The sequence below is a fragment of the Hetaerina americana genome, unplaced genomic scaffold, assembly GCF_022747635.1.
Source record: "Hetaerina americana unplaced genomic scaffold, ioHetAmer1.1.p SCAF_8, whole genome shotgun sequence".
NCBI classification, from domain to species: Eukaryota; Metazoa; Arthropoda; class Insecta; order Odonata; family Calopterygidae; genus Hetaerina; species Hetaerina americana.
Window position 1 is genome coordinate 64341998 of NW_027287427.1, and position 22505 is coordinate 64364502.

At 36.3% G+C, this 22505-nt stretch overlaps 1 protein-coding gene across 1 annotated transcript in view; it reads left to right on the forward strand.

Moving 5' to 3' along the window:
• Positions 1 to 22505, forward strand: part of LOC139697880 (transient receptor potential protein-like) — a 38170-nt gene that overhangs the window by 12638 nt on the left and 3027 nt on the right. Inside the window, exons 2-16 of the mRNA XM_071596741.1 lie at positions 1956 to 2404; positions 5516 to 5660; positions 5849 to 5944; positions 6635 to 6777; positions 8493 to 8694; positions 11603 to 11773; positions 12288 to 12522; positions 13224 to 13376; positions 13805 to 13950; positions 14430 to 14536; positions 15813 to 15946; positions 16783 to 16906; positions 17748 to 17943; positions 20916 to 21068; positions 21973 to 22195. Coding sequence (XP_071452842.1) covers positions 2247 to 2404; positions 5516 to 5660; positions 5849 to 5944; positions 6635 to 6777; positions 8493 to 8694; positions 11603 to 11773; positions 12288 to 12522; positions 13224 to 13376; positions 13805 to 13950; positions 14430 to 14536; positions 15813 to 15946; positions 16783 to 16906; positions 17748 to 17943; positions 20916 to 21068; positions 21973 to 22195 — 2386 coding nt within the window. The 5' untranslated portion in view covers positions 1956 to 2246. The remainder of the gene's footprint in view (positions 1 to 1955; positions 2405 to 5515; positions 5661 to 5848; positions 5945 to 6634; positions 6778 to 8492; positions 8695 to 11602; positions 11774 to 12287; positions 12523 to 13223; positions 13377 to 13804; positions 13951 to 14429; positions 14537 to 15812; positions 15947 to 16782; positions 16907 to 17747; positions 17944 to 20915; positions 21069 to 21972; positions 22196 to 22505) is intronic.

Below are 22505 nucleotides of genomic sequence, written 5' to 3' on the forward strand. Positions count from 1 at the left end.
CTACAAATACAAATCTGTGGATAGAGAGCCCAAAACATCAGGCGATAATATAAACGACCAATATTTATCATAAATACATCGAATCGATCTATATTGTAAATGGCATGTTAGGAAATGCATTCGAGCCACCAAAAGGATATTCAACAGATAGCCCCTTTAAGCATAAGTTGTTCCTAAGAGTGATCATGTACCTTTAGCGAGTTCTAACCATTTTCTCTTGATAAGAAGCGTGGAATAATGAAAGCAATAACACACGGTGCCAAATTGCCGTAAAAACCTGCAAAATTAAGAACACAACAACTGATCCGAGTAAAAAGTTACAACAACTAAGACATCACCAATGCATTACATGAGAATAATGCAAATGAGAAACATACTATACATTGAAAAAAGAAACTTCTCAACAAGAGTAAGGGTAAAATTATGATTAACCTTGAATGATTTCTGAGTATCTTCTCCAAACTATACGTAAATTAACAAGTCCTCGAAAATATTTGTAAATGTGACATGATCATGTACAGGACCAGGTATTCTCTGAAAAATTAATGCTGAATTGCATTATAAATATTTCCATTGAAAGGTTTAGTACGAGCAAATTGCAACGATTAGTAGAATAAATAGATACATTGTTTTTAAGCAGATTATTATTATTTATAAATGCCTGAACGCCAAGATAGGTTTTCATGGAGCCATACTACGCAATGTTACACTTGTAAGCCCTGATTAATAAGAATCAATACCATAAGCACCTCAAGTTACCATAAACCTTTTGCAGCGTGAATTTTCTACCTATGTGCCATCTAAACTGCCCACCCAGCACACCTCGAGTGAATAAATTAAGTCGGCCGAGAAATAATTGTGAGTGGGAAATCGTCGTATTGAATTGTCATTTTTCCAACCAATAATATGAGAACAATAAACGAAGTCAAAACTAAATTCAAAAATGCAATGCATTAAAGTACAAAATGTGATGCGGAGCTAATGCAATGCCTCCGCCAATTATCATCATCATCTAATTAATCGTTCCAGGCGTAACTTTATGGAATATTTTCATGATGAATAACGTTAAAATAAAACTTATGATGATGCCGCAGTGTACCCTCGGTCGCATCAAAGTTTATTTTTCATGTGGATTTACAAAGTTTTATTTTGACATTTTTCATCACCATCATCACTACGCTTTAGACGACCTGAATCTTTTCCAAAAAAAAATGTTCTGTCTCTTTGGTGTGATTTATTCGAATTCCTCAAATAAAAAAGATAAAACCTCAGAATTAAATTGATTTACATGCCAATGTGTGCATTTAAAAAATTGTAGGCACGTTGATTTTTTACGAAAATGTGCACATGACGACTGTAAAACATAAAAGATCGCCACAAATCAATATTGACCAACTAATGACAATTTTCCAATAGATATTGATTTATTACACGATCTGACGTCATTAACTACACCATCTTCAGGTTTCGTGCACCACAGCATCTTCACCTGACGATGATGTAGTACATCGAAAATGGTCAGGTAATAAATCAATATGTAGAGGAAATGACACTGTTTTGTCAAACCCATCAGAATTTTTCAATCTCTCTCTTACCTTTTTCCTATCCTTACTCCAAACCCCCAAACAAATCCTAGGATAAATTAATAAATAGTTGATAGTTTTACCATATTCACCTATCCACGAGTGCCCTAAACCCTCTCCTACCCCACCCCCGTCCCTTTTCCCCATTCCTCCGCTCGTCTCACGGGTACATAAGTTAGACAATACTAAGTGCTAATTTTTTGCTTTTGATAATGCTGTGAGATTGTCGAAATCGGCTAAGTATATCAATTAATAAGTGCAGAAAATTACCAGTAGTTTTTCAGTAATCATAACTGTACTTCTCTCACTCTATTCTTAAAATCACACAATGATGAAACGCTGCTAATGTCATGTGATATTCGCTCCTTCCAGGTACCATTGGTTCACGAAGCGTCCTGTTTTGCCAGCCCATCGCCTCCGGCGGCTCCGCCCCCCGCCGCCTTGGTCTCTACCGCCGGCGCCTCGCCTACCTCCTGCTCTTCGCCCACCCACTACCCATAATTCTCATTGCCCTGAGCGCCGTCTGCATTTTCCTTTCGGCCACAGCCACCGTCGGCACACGGAGGGTCCTGGGTGGCAATTTACCCGCGGGCCGAGGGGAGGCCGTCGAGGGCGGAGGGGGCCCGGGGAGAGCCGCGAGGGAGGGAAGAGCAGCCGTCCATCATGGCGGGCAAGAGTGAGTCGCGGGAGAACCTGATCGAGAAACATGGCAGCGGGGAAGAGATGTCCCAAGCGTCCATGGCCTCGGAGATGGCCAGGAGACACGGCGAGAAGAGGTTCCTACTCTTCGCGGAGAGGGGAGACTGCGCGTCCGTTAGACGGTAAAAAAAACCCTGCTACAAATGAAGCGCTACCAACAACATGGCTGGTACCTTGGGTTTCGATAGAAAATGTTGCTGCTTCGCATCTCCATTCTTCGAACAAGGACTGGGAAAGGTGTCCAGATTTAAAATGGAGTAGTTTCTCACGGATCGGAGAAGTTTCATTCGCTTGGATTTTTTTATGATCTGTTTTTTTTAGTCTGAGTTTCATTATCAAATAGGAATGGGCGCATCAATGAGGGGGACGAGAGCTATACCACCCATGGGGAATGCTTTGGATTTTATTAGGCTTCACAATAGAAACTAATTTTATGATCGATATTAATTTTGAATAACCGTTTTCCCCCGAGGTTAAAAATCATCTCCTGTAATGTTCGTTGCAGTTGCTATTTAAGAGCGATCATTTTAAACGTAACGTGATTTTAAGTTTTCTTCACAGGGAAACATTTCATGAAATTATTTTTTTTCATGTATGAAATGGTCCTCTACTCAAGAGTTTTCCTACACCCACGAGTTCTGGAAGGAGGGAAGATTCTGTTCTTCATAAAATTTCAACTATGATTCATTTCTCCAATTGTTTTGAAGAGCTCGTCTCATGGCGCCACACACTTGGTCATTAACTGAACCCGATACTGTAGTCTACCTTGCAGACGTAGTTTTGAAATATTTCCTAGGAAAGTGCATATTCCTGAGAAATCCGAGGCACTGCTGATGCACATAAAAAACTTTTACTGTCTTCTCCTGCTCTCCAACTTGGCACACTCATCGCGTCGCGTTCCGCTCCTCGCTTCCCCTCTTCCCTAAACTCCTATTCCATATAAATTACTCTCTCAGTCATTCCAAGTTCCCATATTACCTGTATCCGGGAGTAGATCTAGAAAGCTATCAAAATGAACGAGGTAGCAAGGAGGATTTTGATACATGAGTGACAACGATTAATAAATTTTACTGATTATGAATCTGAAATTCAGGTTAAATTTAAAAATAATCGCTCTAATTTAAAGACCTTAACACATATCCTGCACGAGATAAATATTTTTCTCGGTGTTAAAAATAGTGTCGGACCTATAAGAAATATTTATTTTGAATTTTGTTGATGCCAAAAATATTCTCTCAATGAGGGAGATGCATGGACTTCCTCCCTAGGAGCTGTTCCTGTTTGCATCTACTTGTCCTGATTTCTTTGAATAACCTACAAAAGTGTATTCATCTACCAAAGCTAAACTTCTTGATGTGTATTCCCTCTTCCTCAATCGCATGTATGTATTAATGTGACGTAGAACAACAGCGCGATCTAGATAAAAGTTTATACATATTTTCTTCCCATTGGTTGATGGAGGGTGAAAAAATGTCCTGTCCCAGTGAATATCACCTTATCGGCATAGTAATCGGCCAAACCTCTGTCTATCCAGGTGACTATGCTGGATGCTTCTTGAGTGGTAATAGGTATTTTCTTCATCTAACAAGTCCGTCGTCACAATGTACCTTATACTGGCTTCAAACATTCGCTGTAAATGAAATTGAATATTTTAAAATCTACCGGTATAACATTTCGACCATGAGCCGATTCTCTCGCATTCCAACGGATATTCTGGGCGAGGGAAGAATATGAGTTCTCATAGTGAATTAAGAGCAGCGAGGCTAATACTCTAATCCTGAACGCCACTAAGATAAACTCAAAAAGTATTTGTCCTCTAACTTAAATACGTACACTTTACTCTCTAAATAAATACTGGATGGTCAATGTTTATTTTGCCGTTATATTATTTAAAAAATACAATGCCTCCTAGAAAAATCCTCGAAATGGTGATGTCTATTCCATCATGGTAATGAAGTGTCTAGCTCGAGGAATAGAGGCGCAATGCAACAAAATAGCCCTTGGGAATTCCCCGAAGTACCATGGCAACACTGTTAACACCTTTCGCAAAATAATGCCCATCAAACCTTCCAATAATCGCTAATTAATAATTAACAGCCACGCTTGCTTTCTGATGATCTATGCATTAACAACCCCAGAAGTATGCCTTCTGGTAGGGTCTATATTAAAGAATATATTTCACCAATGCGGCAGCTTCTTTCATCTTTCAACTCTTCATTTCAGATATGAATAATCTCTGATAACATAATTTTATTTCGGAACTGATATGGGTTGAATTTAAAGATTTAATTTTAAAATCAACGTTAAGTATATCAACATACGGTAAACATCTGAAACCCCAGCTCATATAATTATTCAGTGAATCTGTCCTTTGTTGTAATTTTATGGAAAATAATAACGCATTTTTATGGCAAAAATCGCGTTGTTTTTTCAGCTGGCTCTGAATTATTCGCGTTGGATGCCTTGCTTTGACAACAGTTCTTTCCAGTTGCAGTAAATGTTTTTGGCCTGAATATGCTTCCTGAAATATGAAAAAACTATCATCAGGCCAAACAAAACCTGGTAAAACCCCGGTAACATCGCAATGCCATAGAAAATACTATGCATTATGTTTCTGATTACATTTACCCCCAAATGTCAACGGTAATCACACAATTTTAATATAAAATTAATACGCAAAGTCAAGCAGATTTTATAACGTCCCTCTCTTAATCATTAAGAATACAATATTTTTTTAAACCTATACGAATTCTAAACGTACATGAAACTGGAAACTAGTGAAATGTTATCTAAATCAAGTACTCAAGTAAATACAATTCCAATTAAAATTCAAAGTGAAAATGTTTTCATATGTTCAGCTGTAAAGCATGTTATAGGTGAAGTCAGGCGCAATTCTTAAATTGTAACCATTAGCAAGAGAAATTCTGCTACACAAATAATTCCGCTATGCATAATTTAATAAAATCATGAATATTTAATCGTGTACGCCAGAAACAAAATCAAATAATTTTAAAGTATAGAGTACTCCTTTCAAATTCTGTTGCTGCAGTATACTCGTACATAAAACTAATAAACGAATGGTGTTACTCCATCAAGATAGAATGAAAGAATACTCTTAGCACACAAAAATTAATACAGGTAGATGAAATGGCAACAAACTTATGAAAAAAAACTTAAAATTAATATTATACCGTTGTTAATCCATAGTTTATACATGTACTTCTTGACTTAAGGATGCTGGAGGATGCAAAAAACAACCCTGGAACTCTTGACATCAACTGCGTAGATCCTTTAAATCGCTCGGCGCTGATCGCGGCAATTGAAAATGAGAACATCGAACTGATGCACATCCTCCTCGACTATGGAATCGAAGTCAAGGTAGGTTACGACGTGGTGAAATGTATTCATTCTTTGTGAAGGGATGCCTTATGGAGATTTTTGAATTGTTAATATTCTTTTACAATCCTATGATAATATCTGTGAATCGATAAAGGTTGAATGGATGAGTTATCACAATTCCGTACTGATGGCCCATCTAAACATTAATTTTCCTATTCTACGCACAGGACGCTCTTTTGCATGCCATCAAGGAAGAGTACGTCGAGGCCGTGGAGATTTTACTGGAATGGGAAGAGAGACATCACCAGGCAGGAACACCATACGTGAGTAATGATTCTCGTTGGAATAAAAATAGAAGACAACTTGCCATAATTGAAGCAAGAAATGCTCACACCTTCATTGTATCGAGAAAGACAAAGAAAAGTGCGTTTCCCACTACCATGAGATCCGTTTGGAAATTGAGAATATTCATCGTATATGCTTATTACTTAGTATTCTCTTGAAAATACTAATCAGGTTTTTCCTTGAACTCTTGTTTTTACCGGGAATAAAAACTGGTACCTATGTCCCGAGAAATACCTAGGAATTTTTACCTAGATACCAGTACATAAGACTATTGTCTTAGGTACAGATAGCGAGATACTAATACATAAGAGTCATACCCTAGTTCCATGTACTGCAAGAATGGTATTTGGTGTTTTTATCTAGGTACTAGTCCCTGAAAATCTACTGCCAACAAATGACCGAGGATGGTTCTAGGAACTAGATCTCGGTAAATACCAATGATTATTGCCCTATGTACTGATGTGCACGTGGGTATCAGTAGTTCGGTGTCGTACCCCGAATACTGGTATCGAGTAGCGGTACCTAATTTTTCCCATAGGTACCAACCCTTGGTATACAGCTAAAATTAAGTGAACTATTCAAAATGGTTTAGGAATAATATAAAAAAAGAGAAATATAACTATACAAATGAAACCAAGCATCGATAAATTATTTAATCTTGATTGCAGAGTTGGGAGGCCGTGGACCGCTCCGCATCGAACTTCACTCCCGACATCACGCCTCTCATTCTGGCAGCACACATGAACAACTATGAAATCCTCAAGATTCTATTGGACAGAGGCGCCACACTACCAGTTCCTCATGACGTGAGGTAATGCATTGTAACAAGGGTAATGTGTGTAATCGCATTGGATCATTGAAGAGAAATGTTCATTAATAATAAAGCCTAACTCTCCATGCCTGAATCAGTTGACTGCAGGCTGAAATAATAAATTATATGAATATTGTGAAAACATTTTAAGGGATCTGTCATGATCAAGGCGATTCGTAGTAAATATCAAAAAAATACACACATAAAGAGTTAAGGTACTCAATTAATTCATTAATATGTACTTCCAGTAACTTTCTCTCTTATGATAATTATTTTAGAAAGAAAGGAATTTTAATTTTTTTTATCACGGAAGGAATAATTAGAGTTATCCTCCAGATACCCTTGAAGAAGGGATGGCTGAGTTTTTATGCTGCGGTCTTAGCATTAAAATATAATATGGAAGAAATATAAAATGGAAATCAAGCAATGTTCCCTTTGGATAAGTGTTTCACGTTCACATACGTGCTCGTACTAGTTTCCAACATCTCCAAAAAGTTGAGCATCGGTATTGTGACAATGAAACAATGGCTCTTATTATTTCACCAAATTGCCAAATTGCACGAAAGCTCATAATATTAATTTTAATTGTTCAAATATATATATATATATATATATATATATATATATATATATATATATATATATAAGTTTCTGAAGAAACGTCAAATATCATATTGTGAGTGTTCTTTCTTTGTGTCTCTATATTCTAAAAATCTACATCTGTGTTTTTATATAATTGTGCGTCGCCGAAGAGCGTTCCATTTCGAAGATATATATATATATATATATATATATATATATATATATATATATATATACACATTGAAAAGACAGAAAACGCCTAAAGTTTGTAATTTCTTCAATCCAATGCGCATTTAACACATTAAAATGTAGGATTTCATTTTTTTTGACCCAACTATCGACTCACGATTGGTGTTTTATTATTTCAACTAAACAGGCGTTACTTTTTATAAACGGGAATTCAAAACAAAATCAAAATAAACTTCATTTGTAAATATGGACCAATTTAATGAAATATAGTAAGATTAAAACTAGTTACGCTCCCTGATGCATCATCAGATGCAATTGCTTAACAATCAATCCAGGCAGTTACAAAAATATTCAAGCACGGAGTATTTATAACTCCTTGGAATTTGGTTATGATGCGATTGTACTTAATGGTAAAATCGCAAATATCTCCAGAGAAGAAACGTTTTACTCTTATTTTATTGAATAGAACTATGGTACAAACATAGTTTATTTTCATTTTACAAAATTGGTGTTCTTTGATCATTCTTGTTCCAGGTCCCAAAGTAAAGACATTCTCTAACTGCTATATGATTTAATTAACCCGTCACATTTTATATGCAATTAGATCCCCATGAATGTAATGAAATGCAATGTAAATATATCCCAAGAGGTTTAATGTGATTACAGGGTGATCTCCAGCATACTATATAACATCATGAAGCGTGCCAAACTACTTTCAAAAATAACTTCCGCCAATACATTTATTTCCAGTGTTCACAGTAAAGCGTTCTATTAGTGAGATTACTGGAAGTTCATCCCCCGTAATATATACGCGGAATGGACTAAACTTTTTTAAAAAGTTCTCGCCTTCCATTTGGCAAACTCATCACCTTATTCTAGTTGGATAATAACTGGGTAGAACTTGGTCATAATTTTAAAATCATTAATCCATCCTTGCTACGCAGATGCGGTTGCGACGAGTGTGTGTCGTCGAGTGAGACGGACTCCCTGCGACACTCTCAGTCGAGGATAAACGCATACCGAGCCTTGACCAGCCCCTCCCTCATCTCACTCTCCAGCCGAGATCCGCTCCTCACCGCCTTCGAACTCTCCTGGGAACTGCGACGACTTGCTAAGATGGAAACGGAATTCAGGAATGAGTACACAGTAAGCAATCCCTTGGGAGCATTATTAAAACGCATTGACGCTAATTTTTATATCACTCGTGAACACAGATCTCGCATTATCATCAATTCTAGGGATGAATTTTTTTTAATAGTCCTCCAAATTATTCTGCTTCCTGCCGACCTCTCCATTTCATCACAGTTTCGCAGTTCACTGGCGTTTTTCCCTCGAAGATTCTTGATATTATTCATGAAGATTTCTGTTCTTTTTTCCAAAATGATCTTCGGTAAGGAAAGGCTTACCCATTCTGATGATCAAAAGTTATGTACTGGCCGTAGAAATGATAATTGCTCCTGATAAGGTCCCATTACAAGATAGGTCGAAGGGTAGGATAATATGCGGAAGGTAGTCCCGCAGCGTAAGTTCATTAGTGACTCGGCTGTAAAGGCGTCTGACCCCAGTTTAGCGGCCATTTGGCTGAAGTTGACGAGTCAAAAAACACTATTGAAGAAGGCCACCTCAATTAAATATTCCTAATGCGCGACGACGATGGACATAGGTAAGAGTATGAGTACTGGAACCTGTGCCGTCTAAACGGTCATCATCTCATGACATCCTTCCAAAGCGAAATCGACAATAGCAGAAAGTACTTCAAATAAAATCTATAAAATACTAGTAAAAATATCACTATGCTGAGAGAAAGCGAGTGAAAGATAATCATCACTGGCGTGATTAATTCGCAGTTTTTGAATGGAAGCAGATGCGAATCAGGATCATAATTTAGCAGTCTTGAAGTGTAACAAAAGGTTCAAGAGGACAAAATAAGGAATGAGGTTGTTGATCAACGCGTTACCGGGACCATAAGAAATGAGTATCACCAGAATGATGAGAAAATTACATGCATGATTGTTGATAGAAGGGAGGGTACAGTAGATGAAAAATGGGTACATACCAAAATAAGGGATATTAAAGGCTGAAAACGGAACTATAGGAACAGTAAATAGGAAAAGGGTAATGCAGCCATTGACTACAGATTAGGTGATTAGGAAAATATGAGAGAAAAGGAAATGGAAGAATGTAAACAGAAATTTGGTTAGAAAAAATTACAAAGAAATTAATAATACTTGCACAAGGTCTTTCAAAATTAATATCGGGATTTTAAGATTTTGTAGTGTTTATTGCATTTCACTTACAATTATAGATCAACTAAAAGAGCAACTCAAACAGTTTTTTCTACAAGTGTTCAATGTGCGCACCATTTGTCACCAGCACACATTGAGTCGATAGGTGAGTTCTTCGCAAAGCTTGATGATAGTGTCAGGAGTAATTATGGCAACAACTGCTTCAATCCTGTTTCTAAAGTCGGGTACGTCAGCTGGTAGCGGAAACATACACTTGACCCTCGGTGAACCCCCAAAAGTAAAAATCACATGGCATGAGATCGGATGAACTTGGAGGTTATGCGAGACAAGCTCTGTCACCCGGCCCATTGCGCGGCCAATCCAGCGATCGGGTACGACGTGGTTTAACCAATCGAGTAGTGAGTTATGCCTGTGAGGCGGCGCACTATCTTGCTACCAAACAAAGTTCCTTGGTTCAGCTTCTTCCAATTGAGGCAAGAGCCATAGTTGTAGCGCATTTAGATATGAAACCAGTAACAGTTACTTCACCGAAAAAGAAAGCTTTAAAACCCCTGCATTCATTTTGAACACCCGGTACCCTGAAGCGAGAAAATAATAGGGCAAAAAAGCGTTCAGAATTACGAAATGCGGGATGGGGGTATTTTTCAAAGGGAGGGTGGAGTTGGTGCACTGTACAAGAAGGTGAAAGCACTTGTCAGGAAGGAAGAAGAGAATATCCAGGAAAACTAACAAAGATAAGTCGGTAAAGTTTTTCTATGAAGCAGTAAAGATTCATTTAGATATGAGAACTCGCTTTGAACTAATTTCGCTGTATTAGATGTGAGTATTGTAGGCTATTTATTGAAAAAATAAAAGAAATGAGTTGCTTCTCAATCATTTGGCAAAGTTTGAAGCATGTCATAACTTTTAGAATTAACAAAAAAAGACCTAATAAAGAAGAAACGTCAAAAATGGGAGAAACATTTTCAATTGGACCTATAGATACGTTAAAACGATTTGAGGACGTCATTGTGACGGGACTATCGTACAAACTAGAATGACCTCTTCACATTTAAAGACTGCATGCGATATTAAGATATTCGTAAATTTTCAGGGAGCAAGATGAATTGTACGCATTGGATACATGACTCTAGAAACTGATTGTGACATCAGGTGAGTTACTTGCACCAATATTTGCAAGTTATGTTTCCTGGTTAAAATGAGAGAAAAAGACTAGACAAGAGACATTTCAATACTCTTGTATTTATCGATATGATTACAACTAAATCAGGGTTTACCACAATTTATGTAATCCTAAAACCTTGATGCCACCTGAAATTACTTTAACAAGCACATTAAATTCACCTTAAATGTTATCATCATGGCTAATACCCAGACTCCCACTGTCTTATGCCCTTAGTTTCGTTCGTAAAAGTTTGCATAGATGCAGGTGTAATTAAAATGCCTTTCATTTCTTCACATCTCCCTTGCTTCACTTTATCAATCTCCAAAGTAAAAGACATTTTCCGGTATTTCTGCATTCAAAAATAAAACAAAACTCGAGGTTTTGCTCTTTTTACTTGCACAACCAATTAGCTAATTTTAGATACGATAAAATAATTATATTAAAGAGCATAACTGTCATTGGAGCAGATACTTAAGGGCGTTTTTGAGTGCCTCAGAGGGCGTATAATACCATTACTACCTTGTAAGTAAACGATTTTAAACGTTTTCTGAAAGTTATTCTCAGAATTTTGGAGACATTATTCTCCCAAACAGAAGATCGGGTGGTTGGCTGAATAGTCATTTTCAAAATTATTTCTCTGCAGGAAATGCGTGCTGGAACACAAGAATTCGCCACAGCACTTCTGGACCACGCGCGAACTTCGACGGAACTGGAGGTCATGCTGAATCACAACCCGGGTGGCGAGCCATGGGAACCTGGCGAGAGGCAGACACTGGAACGTCTCAAATTAGCCATCAAGTACAAGCAGAAGCAGGTGGGGGTTCCTCCTCTGTGATTATCCATTTATTATTCAATATTATTCAAAGATTCTTTGGAATAATAAAACTTTTATTTTTCACGACTAGCTTATTTGTATAATGAAACCAGAGGCGTTTAATTCACGAATATCCGGATCATTTAATTCTATAAACCTCATAGATTTTAGTTCACACTACACCGAATCATTCATATGGAAGAAGATATTTGTTCGTTTGGAAGAAGACCTCTCAAAACACAAATGCTGTTTGCGTTATTAGCAGGATCAAATTAAAGCTTGTGATTTATAACTGTGGATTAATTCAATGCGACTTAATGACTTTTAAAGAAAATCAAATTGTTATCTTTTTCCCCCACAAAATTATGGATCTTTTTGGGTTACTTGAAACTTATAGAGGAGAAAAATCAGTACTGTGGATACACACACATTTTGCTTGTTGAAAATCTTCCTTCAAAAGACGACCTTTGCGCACTCTCTCATGCATTTTTTCCTTTCGGTAAATCGACCTCAGTTCGTCGCCCATCCAAACGTCCAACAACTGCTGGCCAAGATTTGGTACGATGGACTTCCGGGTTTTCGAAGGAAGAGCATGGTGGCCCAATTGGTAGAAGTAGCCAAGCTGGGCTCAATGTTTCCCGTGAACAGCACCTACGCCTTAATGATGCCCGACTCGGAGAAAGGGAAGTTCATGCAGAAACCGTTCGTGAAATTCATCTCTCACTCCTCCTCTTACGCCTTCTTCCTAAGTAAGTATCATGTCCATGAAGGTGAACTGCAGAGTCCATATCACCACGGTCACAAAATAATAAAAATGACCGGCATTTTCCTCACATCTATAACACTAAATAAGTTACCATAATCGTCTCTAAATGTTGTTATGTTGCGAACAGCCCTTACGCTGACGGTTTTTGTCGCACGCTAACATACGTATCTCAAAAATTAAAAATCATAAAATCCTCGAGAAAGCGTACGGCAGGATGACTGTCTTGAATACAGTCCTGAAAACCTAAGTACATATTTTCCTCACGCACTCCTTTAAAATAGAATATAACTTAATAAAAAAGACTGTATTAACGAGAAAAGGGTAATGGGTATTCCGTAAAAATTGAATGTCGTGAATCATAATCTAATAGAATCGACGCTCTGTACCCACTCGGGAGATGCGGAATAAAATACCCATGCGTTTTTAAAAATTACTAAAAACTGTCGAAACAAATAGGAACGAGTGGAAATATAAAATCAAGCAACGATCGAATTCCCAATATGCCAACTCGTTTAAGGATATAGTGGACATTAATTATTTTGGAGGGGCGAATATTCCATAACAACATCTCTTTTCATGAAATTTCATTTCATTCCGTTCGTTTGGAGTGAAAAAGGATACATGTACTTCTTTTCCACTTCAAATTCAAAAACTAAAACTTTTTTTTTACTCTTTGCGTCGTAGTGTTACTGGGTGCTGCTTCTCAAAGAGCTGAGTATTTGGTTATCGAGTGGTTTGGCCCGGCTTGGATGCAAGTCATCCTGGAAGATTGGAAGAGGAGGGAACGCGGCTCACTACCCGGCCTTGTGGAATTCTGTGTCATGACTTACGTTTTTGGTCAGTAATCTAAAAAATATAAAATGCTCAATTTTATCTGAGCCTTAATTAGTTGCATATTTTCGGGAAAATTTTCATTGATCATTTCCTCAATGTACCATATCGTTAGTGATGTGATTGCTATGGGAGTGAATAGTTGATATTGTATAAGGGTTTTATCAATTTAATGATTGGCGTGTAATAACATTTATTCTTCAAATTTAATTCCCAAGTATATAAATTCTCGTCCAACTATTCACATGCTTCGTAGCAAAGAAAGGATTTAACATATTTTGTAATCAGTAAAAATGGAAACTTTAAATTACTAATCTCTGTAAAATAATAGTCATAACATCAGCATAGCATAAAAAATATAGCAGATGATAAACATGCGAAGTGAAATTTAAAATTCCTTCGGTCTCACAGGAAATTCTAAATTTTTGTTGCAGGTATTTTATGGAGTGAAGTGACAACTTTATGGGAGGACGGCTTACTGGAATATATATCAGATCTATGGAACATAGTGGACTGGATAACAAATATATTTTATACTATATGGATTATGTTACGAGCAGTCTCATGGTTTATAGCCACGGTAAGTAAAAGTATGAAACTTACAAACGAAAATATCTTCAGATAAATTTATACGTTACATTTTGATCAAGTACCCAAAACTATGATTTTTCTTATCAAAAATACTTCTATGAACAAATTTTAAGGAATTTATTCTAGACAGAACTTTAAATTACCTCTTTACTCAGCACTTTAAAAATTTACATTTTGAGAACCTAAGTTTCATCTTTTACATCCTTTCGAGATTGATCATAGCTAAACCTAAATGGACAACGTATTAAACAAGTTCAAGGATGGTACAATAAAAATGTGTGTCTCTAATTTTATAAAATATACTAAACCGGCAAGCATATAGTTCATGGGTGGTCTGAAAAGTTTCCGACTCAGAAAATTTCAGACAAAATGTCTTTTATCTTTGTTAGGTAGGAAACTTTTCAGACTACCCTCGTATATGACATAAAAAATTTAAAAAACTCATATCTATCTTCACTGGGTCAACAGAGAGAATACTGGCGTGGGGGCAACCCTTGGTACCCTAGAGAACAATGGGATCCCTTCGATCCAATGTTATTATCTGAAGGAGCATTTGCAGCGGGCATGATATTCAGGTAAGAATGATTGATAAGAGAGAAAATTTCGAACAATAGGGCAAATTGCCTCCATTAATTCAGTGAATCACTTCCAGAAGGTTAAATGAATTATTAAGTTTTTCAAAATAACAATCTATTATGTAAAAAAATAAAAATTTTCTGAATTAAGTACGCCGCATGTTCGATAATAGTCACTAAAAGGATATTGCTTTCACTAGATATCATTAAATGTGAATTCAGATTCACTTTTTTTATTTGGAAACTAAAGTGAAGCGTTCCTCTGAAATCAACAGTTTCTTCAGTTCTTATAATCAAATTGCTCATGGGATGAAAGTTTTAAGGCGATATTCCAAAAAAAACATTTACGTACAATGGCTAAGGAATGGTAAGGAAAAAAAATTTAATGAAGTTTATTCTTTGTCGTTGAATTGATACGAAAGACTTTAGAGCTATCCTCCTCGATTATGTTTTTCAAAAATGGAAGGTGCCTTTTGATTTTCTGACACCTGTTATGGTATCATACTGTTTCATTTTTGCTGTTGACACGCCATACCCATTATAAACGCAAAGGCTGATGCCTAAATTTTCATTAAATTTTCCTCCGCACATTTTACATATTTATTTTGATTAAAACCATAATGAAAATGTGATTAACCACGAGCAAAACATTATACGCTGCTCTTCGAATATTCCACTAAGGACAGTCATTAAAACTGTCTCTATCATTAAAATGCTTTAATAAATGACATTTGCTTAATGAACAATCATAAACTAATAGTTTTGATGCCATTCAATTGGCAAATGTAGTCAGTTAAGTTATCTCTATTGAACTAGATGAGTTGATATCATACCTCCAGATAAACGATTAGAGTCTATCGTTTGGGGGGTATAGAGAAGTGTGGAATATCACTTAAACTAAAATCATGCTATCCGTACCTTCTTCATGTGTATTTAAAATTATGAATGAATGTTAACTGCCATTTACTATATTTATGTATTTAAAATTATGAATGAATGTTAACTGCCATTTACTATACGATTTTCAGAGTAATTCTTAAATTATCAATATTCTAAATTATTAAAAATATCAAGCTGCCAAAGTCAACTCTCAGGATTTCGGAGTGAATGGTTTATAAAGTTCAGTGGCGATGTGTAGTCAACCGTAGGTGCAGAAATAACAATACAATTACATATTCAGCCTACATTTGAATTTTAAAATTAGTCAAATTTCCACATGCAATTTTCTGCAAGACTAAATAAACATGCTGAAAAGATAAACCGTTTAATATTTTAGCTTCCTGAAGCTGGTGCACATATTTAGTGTCAATCCACATCTTGGACCGCTGCAGATATCCCTCGGAAGAATGGTGATCGACATCTTGAAATTCTTCTTCATCTATACGTTGGTGCTCTTTGCATTCGGTTGCGGTAAGTCAAATGCAACTCAACGTTTCCATATAATCCCTCATTATCTTTACGTGATAACCTGAACGAAAATGAACGCTAACAAAAAACAATTAACTGGTGCAATATATAAGTTCCTTAATCCAGTAAATATGTTAAATTACATCGCCGTTGAAGGTACTTGAAAACCAAATTTCACTTGGTAACTAACGACAGGAATCCACTGGCATCAAATAAATCTCTGAATGTGGGGAAAAATCTTCAAAATACGATTGAAGTTGCATTTTTGGTCGAATGGGATAGTATTTACTAGCACAGAAATCAACACAACGATCGAACCAAACAGTTATTTTGATGCATGAGATGATATAATTATAATAAGCTCTATATCACGAGGGAAAAATTATTTAAGTATCATTTTGTGAAAATAAATAAATATTTTGATAGTCCATGTCATGTAATTTGATTTGTTTTCTGGTAGCGTCCAGTTGCCAATTTATGACACCCTCTAAGGTTTTTGCATTCTTTGATGGAACAATCATACTAAGGAATGGACGCACTAGCCTCCAACTTGTCTACAACTGTTTACTTTTCGAATACCCTCGCCTATTTCGGAGATAGTCTTTTATTTCTAGTGATTTAATTATTCTCTATCTGTAACCAAGTGAACGCGCTCGATAGCTTTAAGCACAGCCCAGAGTATAGCTATATGTAATTTAGAACATTTTAAATTACCATTAAAAAATCTTCTTCGCAAAAAATTACATTTTTATCGGTATGACTTACAAATACCATTCATCACTACTCTAAATATAAAAGGATTATATAAATAAATTAAAATGTCCTTCGGCTGTTTGCAGGTATGAACCAATTACTCTGGTACTATGCTGATTTGGAAAAGAAACGCTGCTACCATCTACCGAGTGGACTTGCTGATTTTGACAATGAAGAATTGGCTTGCTCTATTTGGAGACGATTTGCGAAGTAAGTCCTAAAAATTGCTATTTACCATATCTGCTAGGAATTTTAAATCCTAATCTTCTGATTAAGATTTCTACTGTATGCTTACAACCAACATGATGGTTCAGTTCAATAATATATTCAAGTATTCAAACCCATTCACACTGTAAACTTGGGTTCAAGCTATTACTTCAAATGCAAGCGGAATTAAAAAAGCGTCAGTCATAAGGCAGAATATCAAATACAAGCGGCTGTTTATCATGTTTAAAAAAAATAGCTGATATAATTTTGTGGTCAATATTGCAAAATGAACTATGCAAAGCCTTAATGGAATGAATTAAATAACCTGGTATATCAACTAATATGTATAATATTGCTCGTTCCCCTCCTAGTAATAATGATTTAACATGTTTTAGCTGTATTCAAGCATCTAACATCTTAAATACAGCGTATCAAAGTGTTAAATACATTAACAACACAAGACTTTCTAAATACATACAAGTTTTAAAAGCGAATCCCCTACCGCTCTCACAAAAACACCTCAAACATTACAATAAAGAAAACCAATCTGTTGCCCTCGTTCTGTCATTAATGACTTTGCAATGATGCACTTAATATTCTTCTTAAATAACAAAGTAAGGTTTTAAAAAGGCAGAGTTTATATTCCTTATTTGAAATATAAATACCCTCAGGTGAACAGAACTGATCGATCAAGGGCCGCCTAAGTAATGTGAGAATCATTTTTCAAAATATACTTTTATATTAATCATAGGTTCTTGCTTTTCCTCCAAGGTCAATTTAGTAGAAATAGTCACCCCCTTTGTTGTTTTGGGAATTAAATACGACTTTCAAATCCCCTTCACAGCATGTTCGAAACTTCCCAGTCCCTCTTCTGGGCCAGTTTCGGTCTGGTGGATCTCACGGCGTTTGAACTCACCGGCGTGAAGAGCTTCACACGATTCTGGGCTCTCCTTATGTTCGGATCGTACTCCGTGATCAACGTGATCGTGCTCCTCAACATGCTTATTGCTATGATGTCCAATTCATACCAAATCATTTCCGTAAGTATCAATACACTCCTTGTTCTGGTTCTCAACTAAATATTCTGCTTTCCTTTGGACTGCATTTCTCTTCAGTCCAACATTCAAATCTTTCGCTCATGGCGGGAGCAATTAGGAGGTCTAGGAGGCATTACTACTATCGGGAAAATAGATTTTTTTACAGAAGTTTTTCCACAGAGCATTAACCCTTTAGAGAGGTGCAAAGACTGTAATTTTTGAAGCTTCAAGATTGATGCGAAAAATATTACTGCTTCGATTAATACTACTTCCATTCAATTTAATTAATACTCAGGTAGAACTATTCAACCCTTCCCTCGGATGGTTGAAAGAGTTGAAATGGTTAGACGACCACGAAGCTGACCAGTGAGGATGACAACAATTTAATTCATGATAAGCGAATGAACTATTTATTCTACCAGCTCAATGATCAACAGTCCCACCGCTCAGAAATGAAAATAAGTACCCGGAAGATAAAGAAGGTTTTCGGGAGAAATTTCAAGAAAATGAGAAAAGTAGAAGAAGTAGAAGATATCGGCAGTGAAATGATTAAACCTGCGATAGATGGAAGAATTGTGGGTAAGTGAGGCAGGGGGAAGAAAATACCAGAAATTTGAATGAAGAGAGATACAGGGAGGGAGGAGTCAACAACTTTTTTATTGTAACAGTAGTACATGTAAGTGGCATGCCATCTGTGACTTAAAAGTTCGGTGGTGCTTGATTCCAGGGCCCTAAAAACTCATCTTGACCGACAAACAGCCGTTGATAAAAATAATGACGATTAATTGATTATCAATGAATAAACAAGTTTAAATTGACAAAAGAAAAACTGAGTATGCTAATGCGCAGGGATATCACGGTTTTAAACTGTTCCCAACTCCGTTAATTAAAATAAAACGTTCATAGAAAAATTTACTTTGCTCATTTGTTGGAGAGTTAAGTGAACTACGCACTGAGATTAATCGTTGTAAAAACTAAGTAATCACTATTCTATTAGAGGATACGAGGTAAGTCCGAAAGCTATCCGACCAGCGTTCATATCTCCCTAATTGATGCTAAACTTCGTCATCCGGGCCGTAGCATCCTTCGAAGTAGTCCCCATTTGATTGAACCACACGCTCCCAGCGGTTCTTCCATATCTTAAAGCAGTCCTCGAACGCAGATTTTGGAATGGCCTTCGGCTCCTCGCGCATCGCATTACTCTATGTCGTCGAACTGCTTTCCTTTGAGCGTCAGTTTCAATTTTGGGAACATCCAAAAGTTGCAGGGAGCAATATCGGGACTGTACGGAGGCTGGTGAAGCTGTCCAACCTTGTGTTTAGCCGAACATTGCTGCACAAGGCTCGATGAATGCGCTGGCGCATTATCGTGGCGAAGAAGCCAGGCACCGCTTGACCAGAGACACGGTCGTTTTCTTCCCACTGCATTTCGCAATCTTTTCAGAACTTCAACGTAATATTCTTTGTTGATCGTCTGACCTCTTAGAGCAAATTTGCAGTGCACAACACCCTCGCAATGAAAAAAATAATTAAAAACGCAGTTTGGATACATTTCGGATACACCTCGTTTATCTCATATATTATTATTATTTTAAGATTCTTCGAATACGTAATAAAGGAAGAAGAATTATTTTTATTAAAAAATTCCGCTTTTGGATTGAAATGGAAATGCATACCTCGATATTCCCTCAACACGTTTTTCCGATTTATATTGGTCTACATATATACGTTCAACGCATAATATGAATTTGGAGGAAATGATAAAAAGAGGAATGGAAAGAACTGAAGATAGGAATGAAAGTTCGCAGGGAATTCATAAAATCAGTTAGGTTTGCTGATGATCAAGCTTTAGTTTATCAGTCAGCCTAAGGGTTGCAAGCATTGCTGAGTGAATTGGAAATTCAGTCCGACAGGTATGGGATGAGAATCAATATTAATAAGACAAAGGTTATGCGATTTTCCACGAAGAAAAAGACGAAGCTAAACATTGTGAAAAGTGATCGGCTGGACAACCATTTCACAGGCGTCAGCTCATTCTCCTGAATAGGGCAAATGCTGAATGCCGCGCAGGAAAAGATATTTTTAAAAAAACTACATGTTTACGAATTAATAAACCTAATAGAATCAGACGAAGCTTTATGGTCATTATATCAATAATCGATTATATCAGGATGACATATGATATCATAATATCACCAATAATTGATAATATATGATATTAATGATTGAAAAGATAACTTTATGGTTTTTACACTATTTTATCGTCGTACATTACACAAAACATTTTGCTACACAGAAGCATAATCATGTGAGGATAGCAAATTAGTTGTGTTATGTGCTACAAATGAAAAAGTGTGTAAACAGCAAAGCTATTTTTTTAAATTTGGATATCTGTATTTATGAATAAAATTTAAGAAGTGATAGTTTCGAAACAGTTTCTTCATTTCGTCCAGTAGAGGTAGGAAAAAACCTTTAAATGCGTATGCCTAAATAATGCAACCAGCTACCGTCGTCTAGTAATGATACCTTTTTTTGGCGATAAAATGGAAAACTTTATGAAGACAAAATAATGAGCTTGGTAAGTCATATTTTCTATTCTGATAAGATTCTGCATTCCAATTACATCATCAGCTAAATAAGTCTGCGAAATTTTAAGCTAAACTTTTTACAACCACGTCGAATGGTCTCTTAATTCCTGAATAATTCCTTAAAAAATCAATTGACCCATTTAAACGTAATACCTATTTATTTTATAGATTTATTTCTTTCAAATGTTTCACTAATTTAAATATTTGAAGTTACTCATGGCACCATACATCATAGAAAAAAATAAAAACATATACGTTTAATTTACTCGGAAAATATAATATTATGTAGTAACATAGGCTGAAATAATTCTTAAAATATTGTGTCTCCATACGTTGGGTAGGATGTGAGTGAGCCTAATGTTTAAAGTTAAGTTAAAACTTTTTTCAGGAACGCTCCGATACCGAATGGAAATTCGCGAGGAGTAAGCTGTGGATGAGCTACTTTGAAGAAGGCGACACAATTCCACCACCATTCAACCTAATGCCTTCCCCAGCCATGTTCGGATGCACAGATAAGAAAAAAACTAGCGGGTCGATAATGGTAAGACAACGCTCTCATTTAAATCGCAAATCTTATTGGAGGAAAGTTTTTTTTTAACAATCTTATGGAAATTACTCTGAGAGATTTGAGGAATAAATTATTGTACTTTGAAGTAAATTAATGTGCGGTTCCACTGTACTGTTATCTACTAACAATAGCTATTGATTATTTCAAACTCACTTCCGAAAACAAAAATAATTCTAAAATGAATTTTCAAGCAGAGGGTTAGCAAAAATAATAAAATTACAAAATTAAAATGCATGCATGAAATACATGTAAAATATTTTATACCAAACCGGAGGATACCAAATCAGGTTTTGGGGATATTTCCTAAATTTATCATAAAAATGAATGCGAAAAAAATTTACTAGATCATCATGATGTGAGTAGACAAGACTCGAAAGGATTTTATGTAACTATATCCAATAAACTCTAATTTTTTAACCCTAGATTTTCTTGAATTTAACATATTGGCTCAATAATTAAAGTTGAAATTGTACTTAGCAGCTGATTATGTAATTCAAAACCGGATAGTTAATAATTGATTAATACAAATAAGTAAATATAAATTGTGACCGAAAACTTTGTTAGAGAGGCATATCTTGGCATCATTAACTTGAAAGGAACCAAAATGTTTAGCTAAGTAATTTCCCTTCGATGTTGAAGCCAAACAAGGGTTTTAAAAAAATGGATGCCATAAAATCCATTTCTGTTGGATAAATACATAGGTTTAGTTAGTTAAACTTAAGTTTTATCGTTCCAGTGAGTAGTTTAATATATTCCTATGCAACTGAAATAGCAAAACCCTTTGCTATAGACTCGCCCGATGCTTATATTTTATCACCTGTTTGACCTATGCACGATTACAACGTATGTTAACTCCTGGCTCATCTTCTTTTTCCAGAGAAAGTCACGTGACAAGGCCCTTGAGCGCCACGATGGCGTTATGACGCTGCTGGTAAGACGCTACGTGACGGCCGAGCAGAGGAAGAGAGACGAATTTGGCATTACCGAGGACGACGTCATGGAAATCCGTCAGGACATCTCAACTCTCCGATACGAGCTCATTGACATCTTGAAGACCAATGGAATGAAGACGCCGGATATGGGAGACAAAGAAACGACGCGTAACGAAAACATCTTTCATACGAGACTATTAATCTTTTCACTCCGTCTAGCCTATAACATCACTAGTATTTAGAATAGTCAATTGTATACTTTGGGAACTAATGCTGAAAGTGACCACCTCTTGGCTCCTTCACTACTGTTTTGCTAAACATCTTAATTTTAAATGTCAACCCAATTGGATTCAAAGCAAACGTTGTCGTGGCGGTCACAGACATTCGATTTCCAACGCTTACTTTCATTAAATCTTTACGAAATTCAAACTCGTCCATCTTAATTTTGAGAGGTTATCACAAAAAGTGGTTCCGAGTA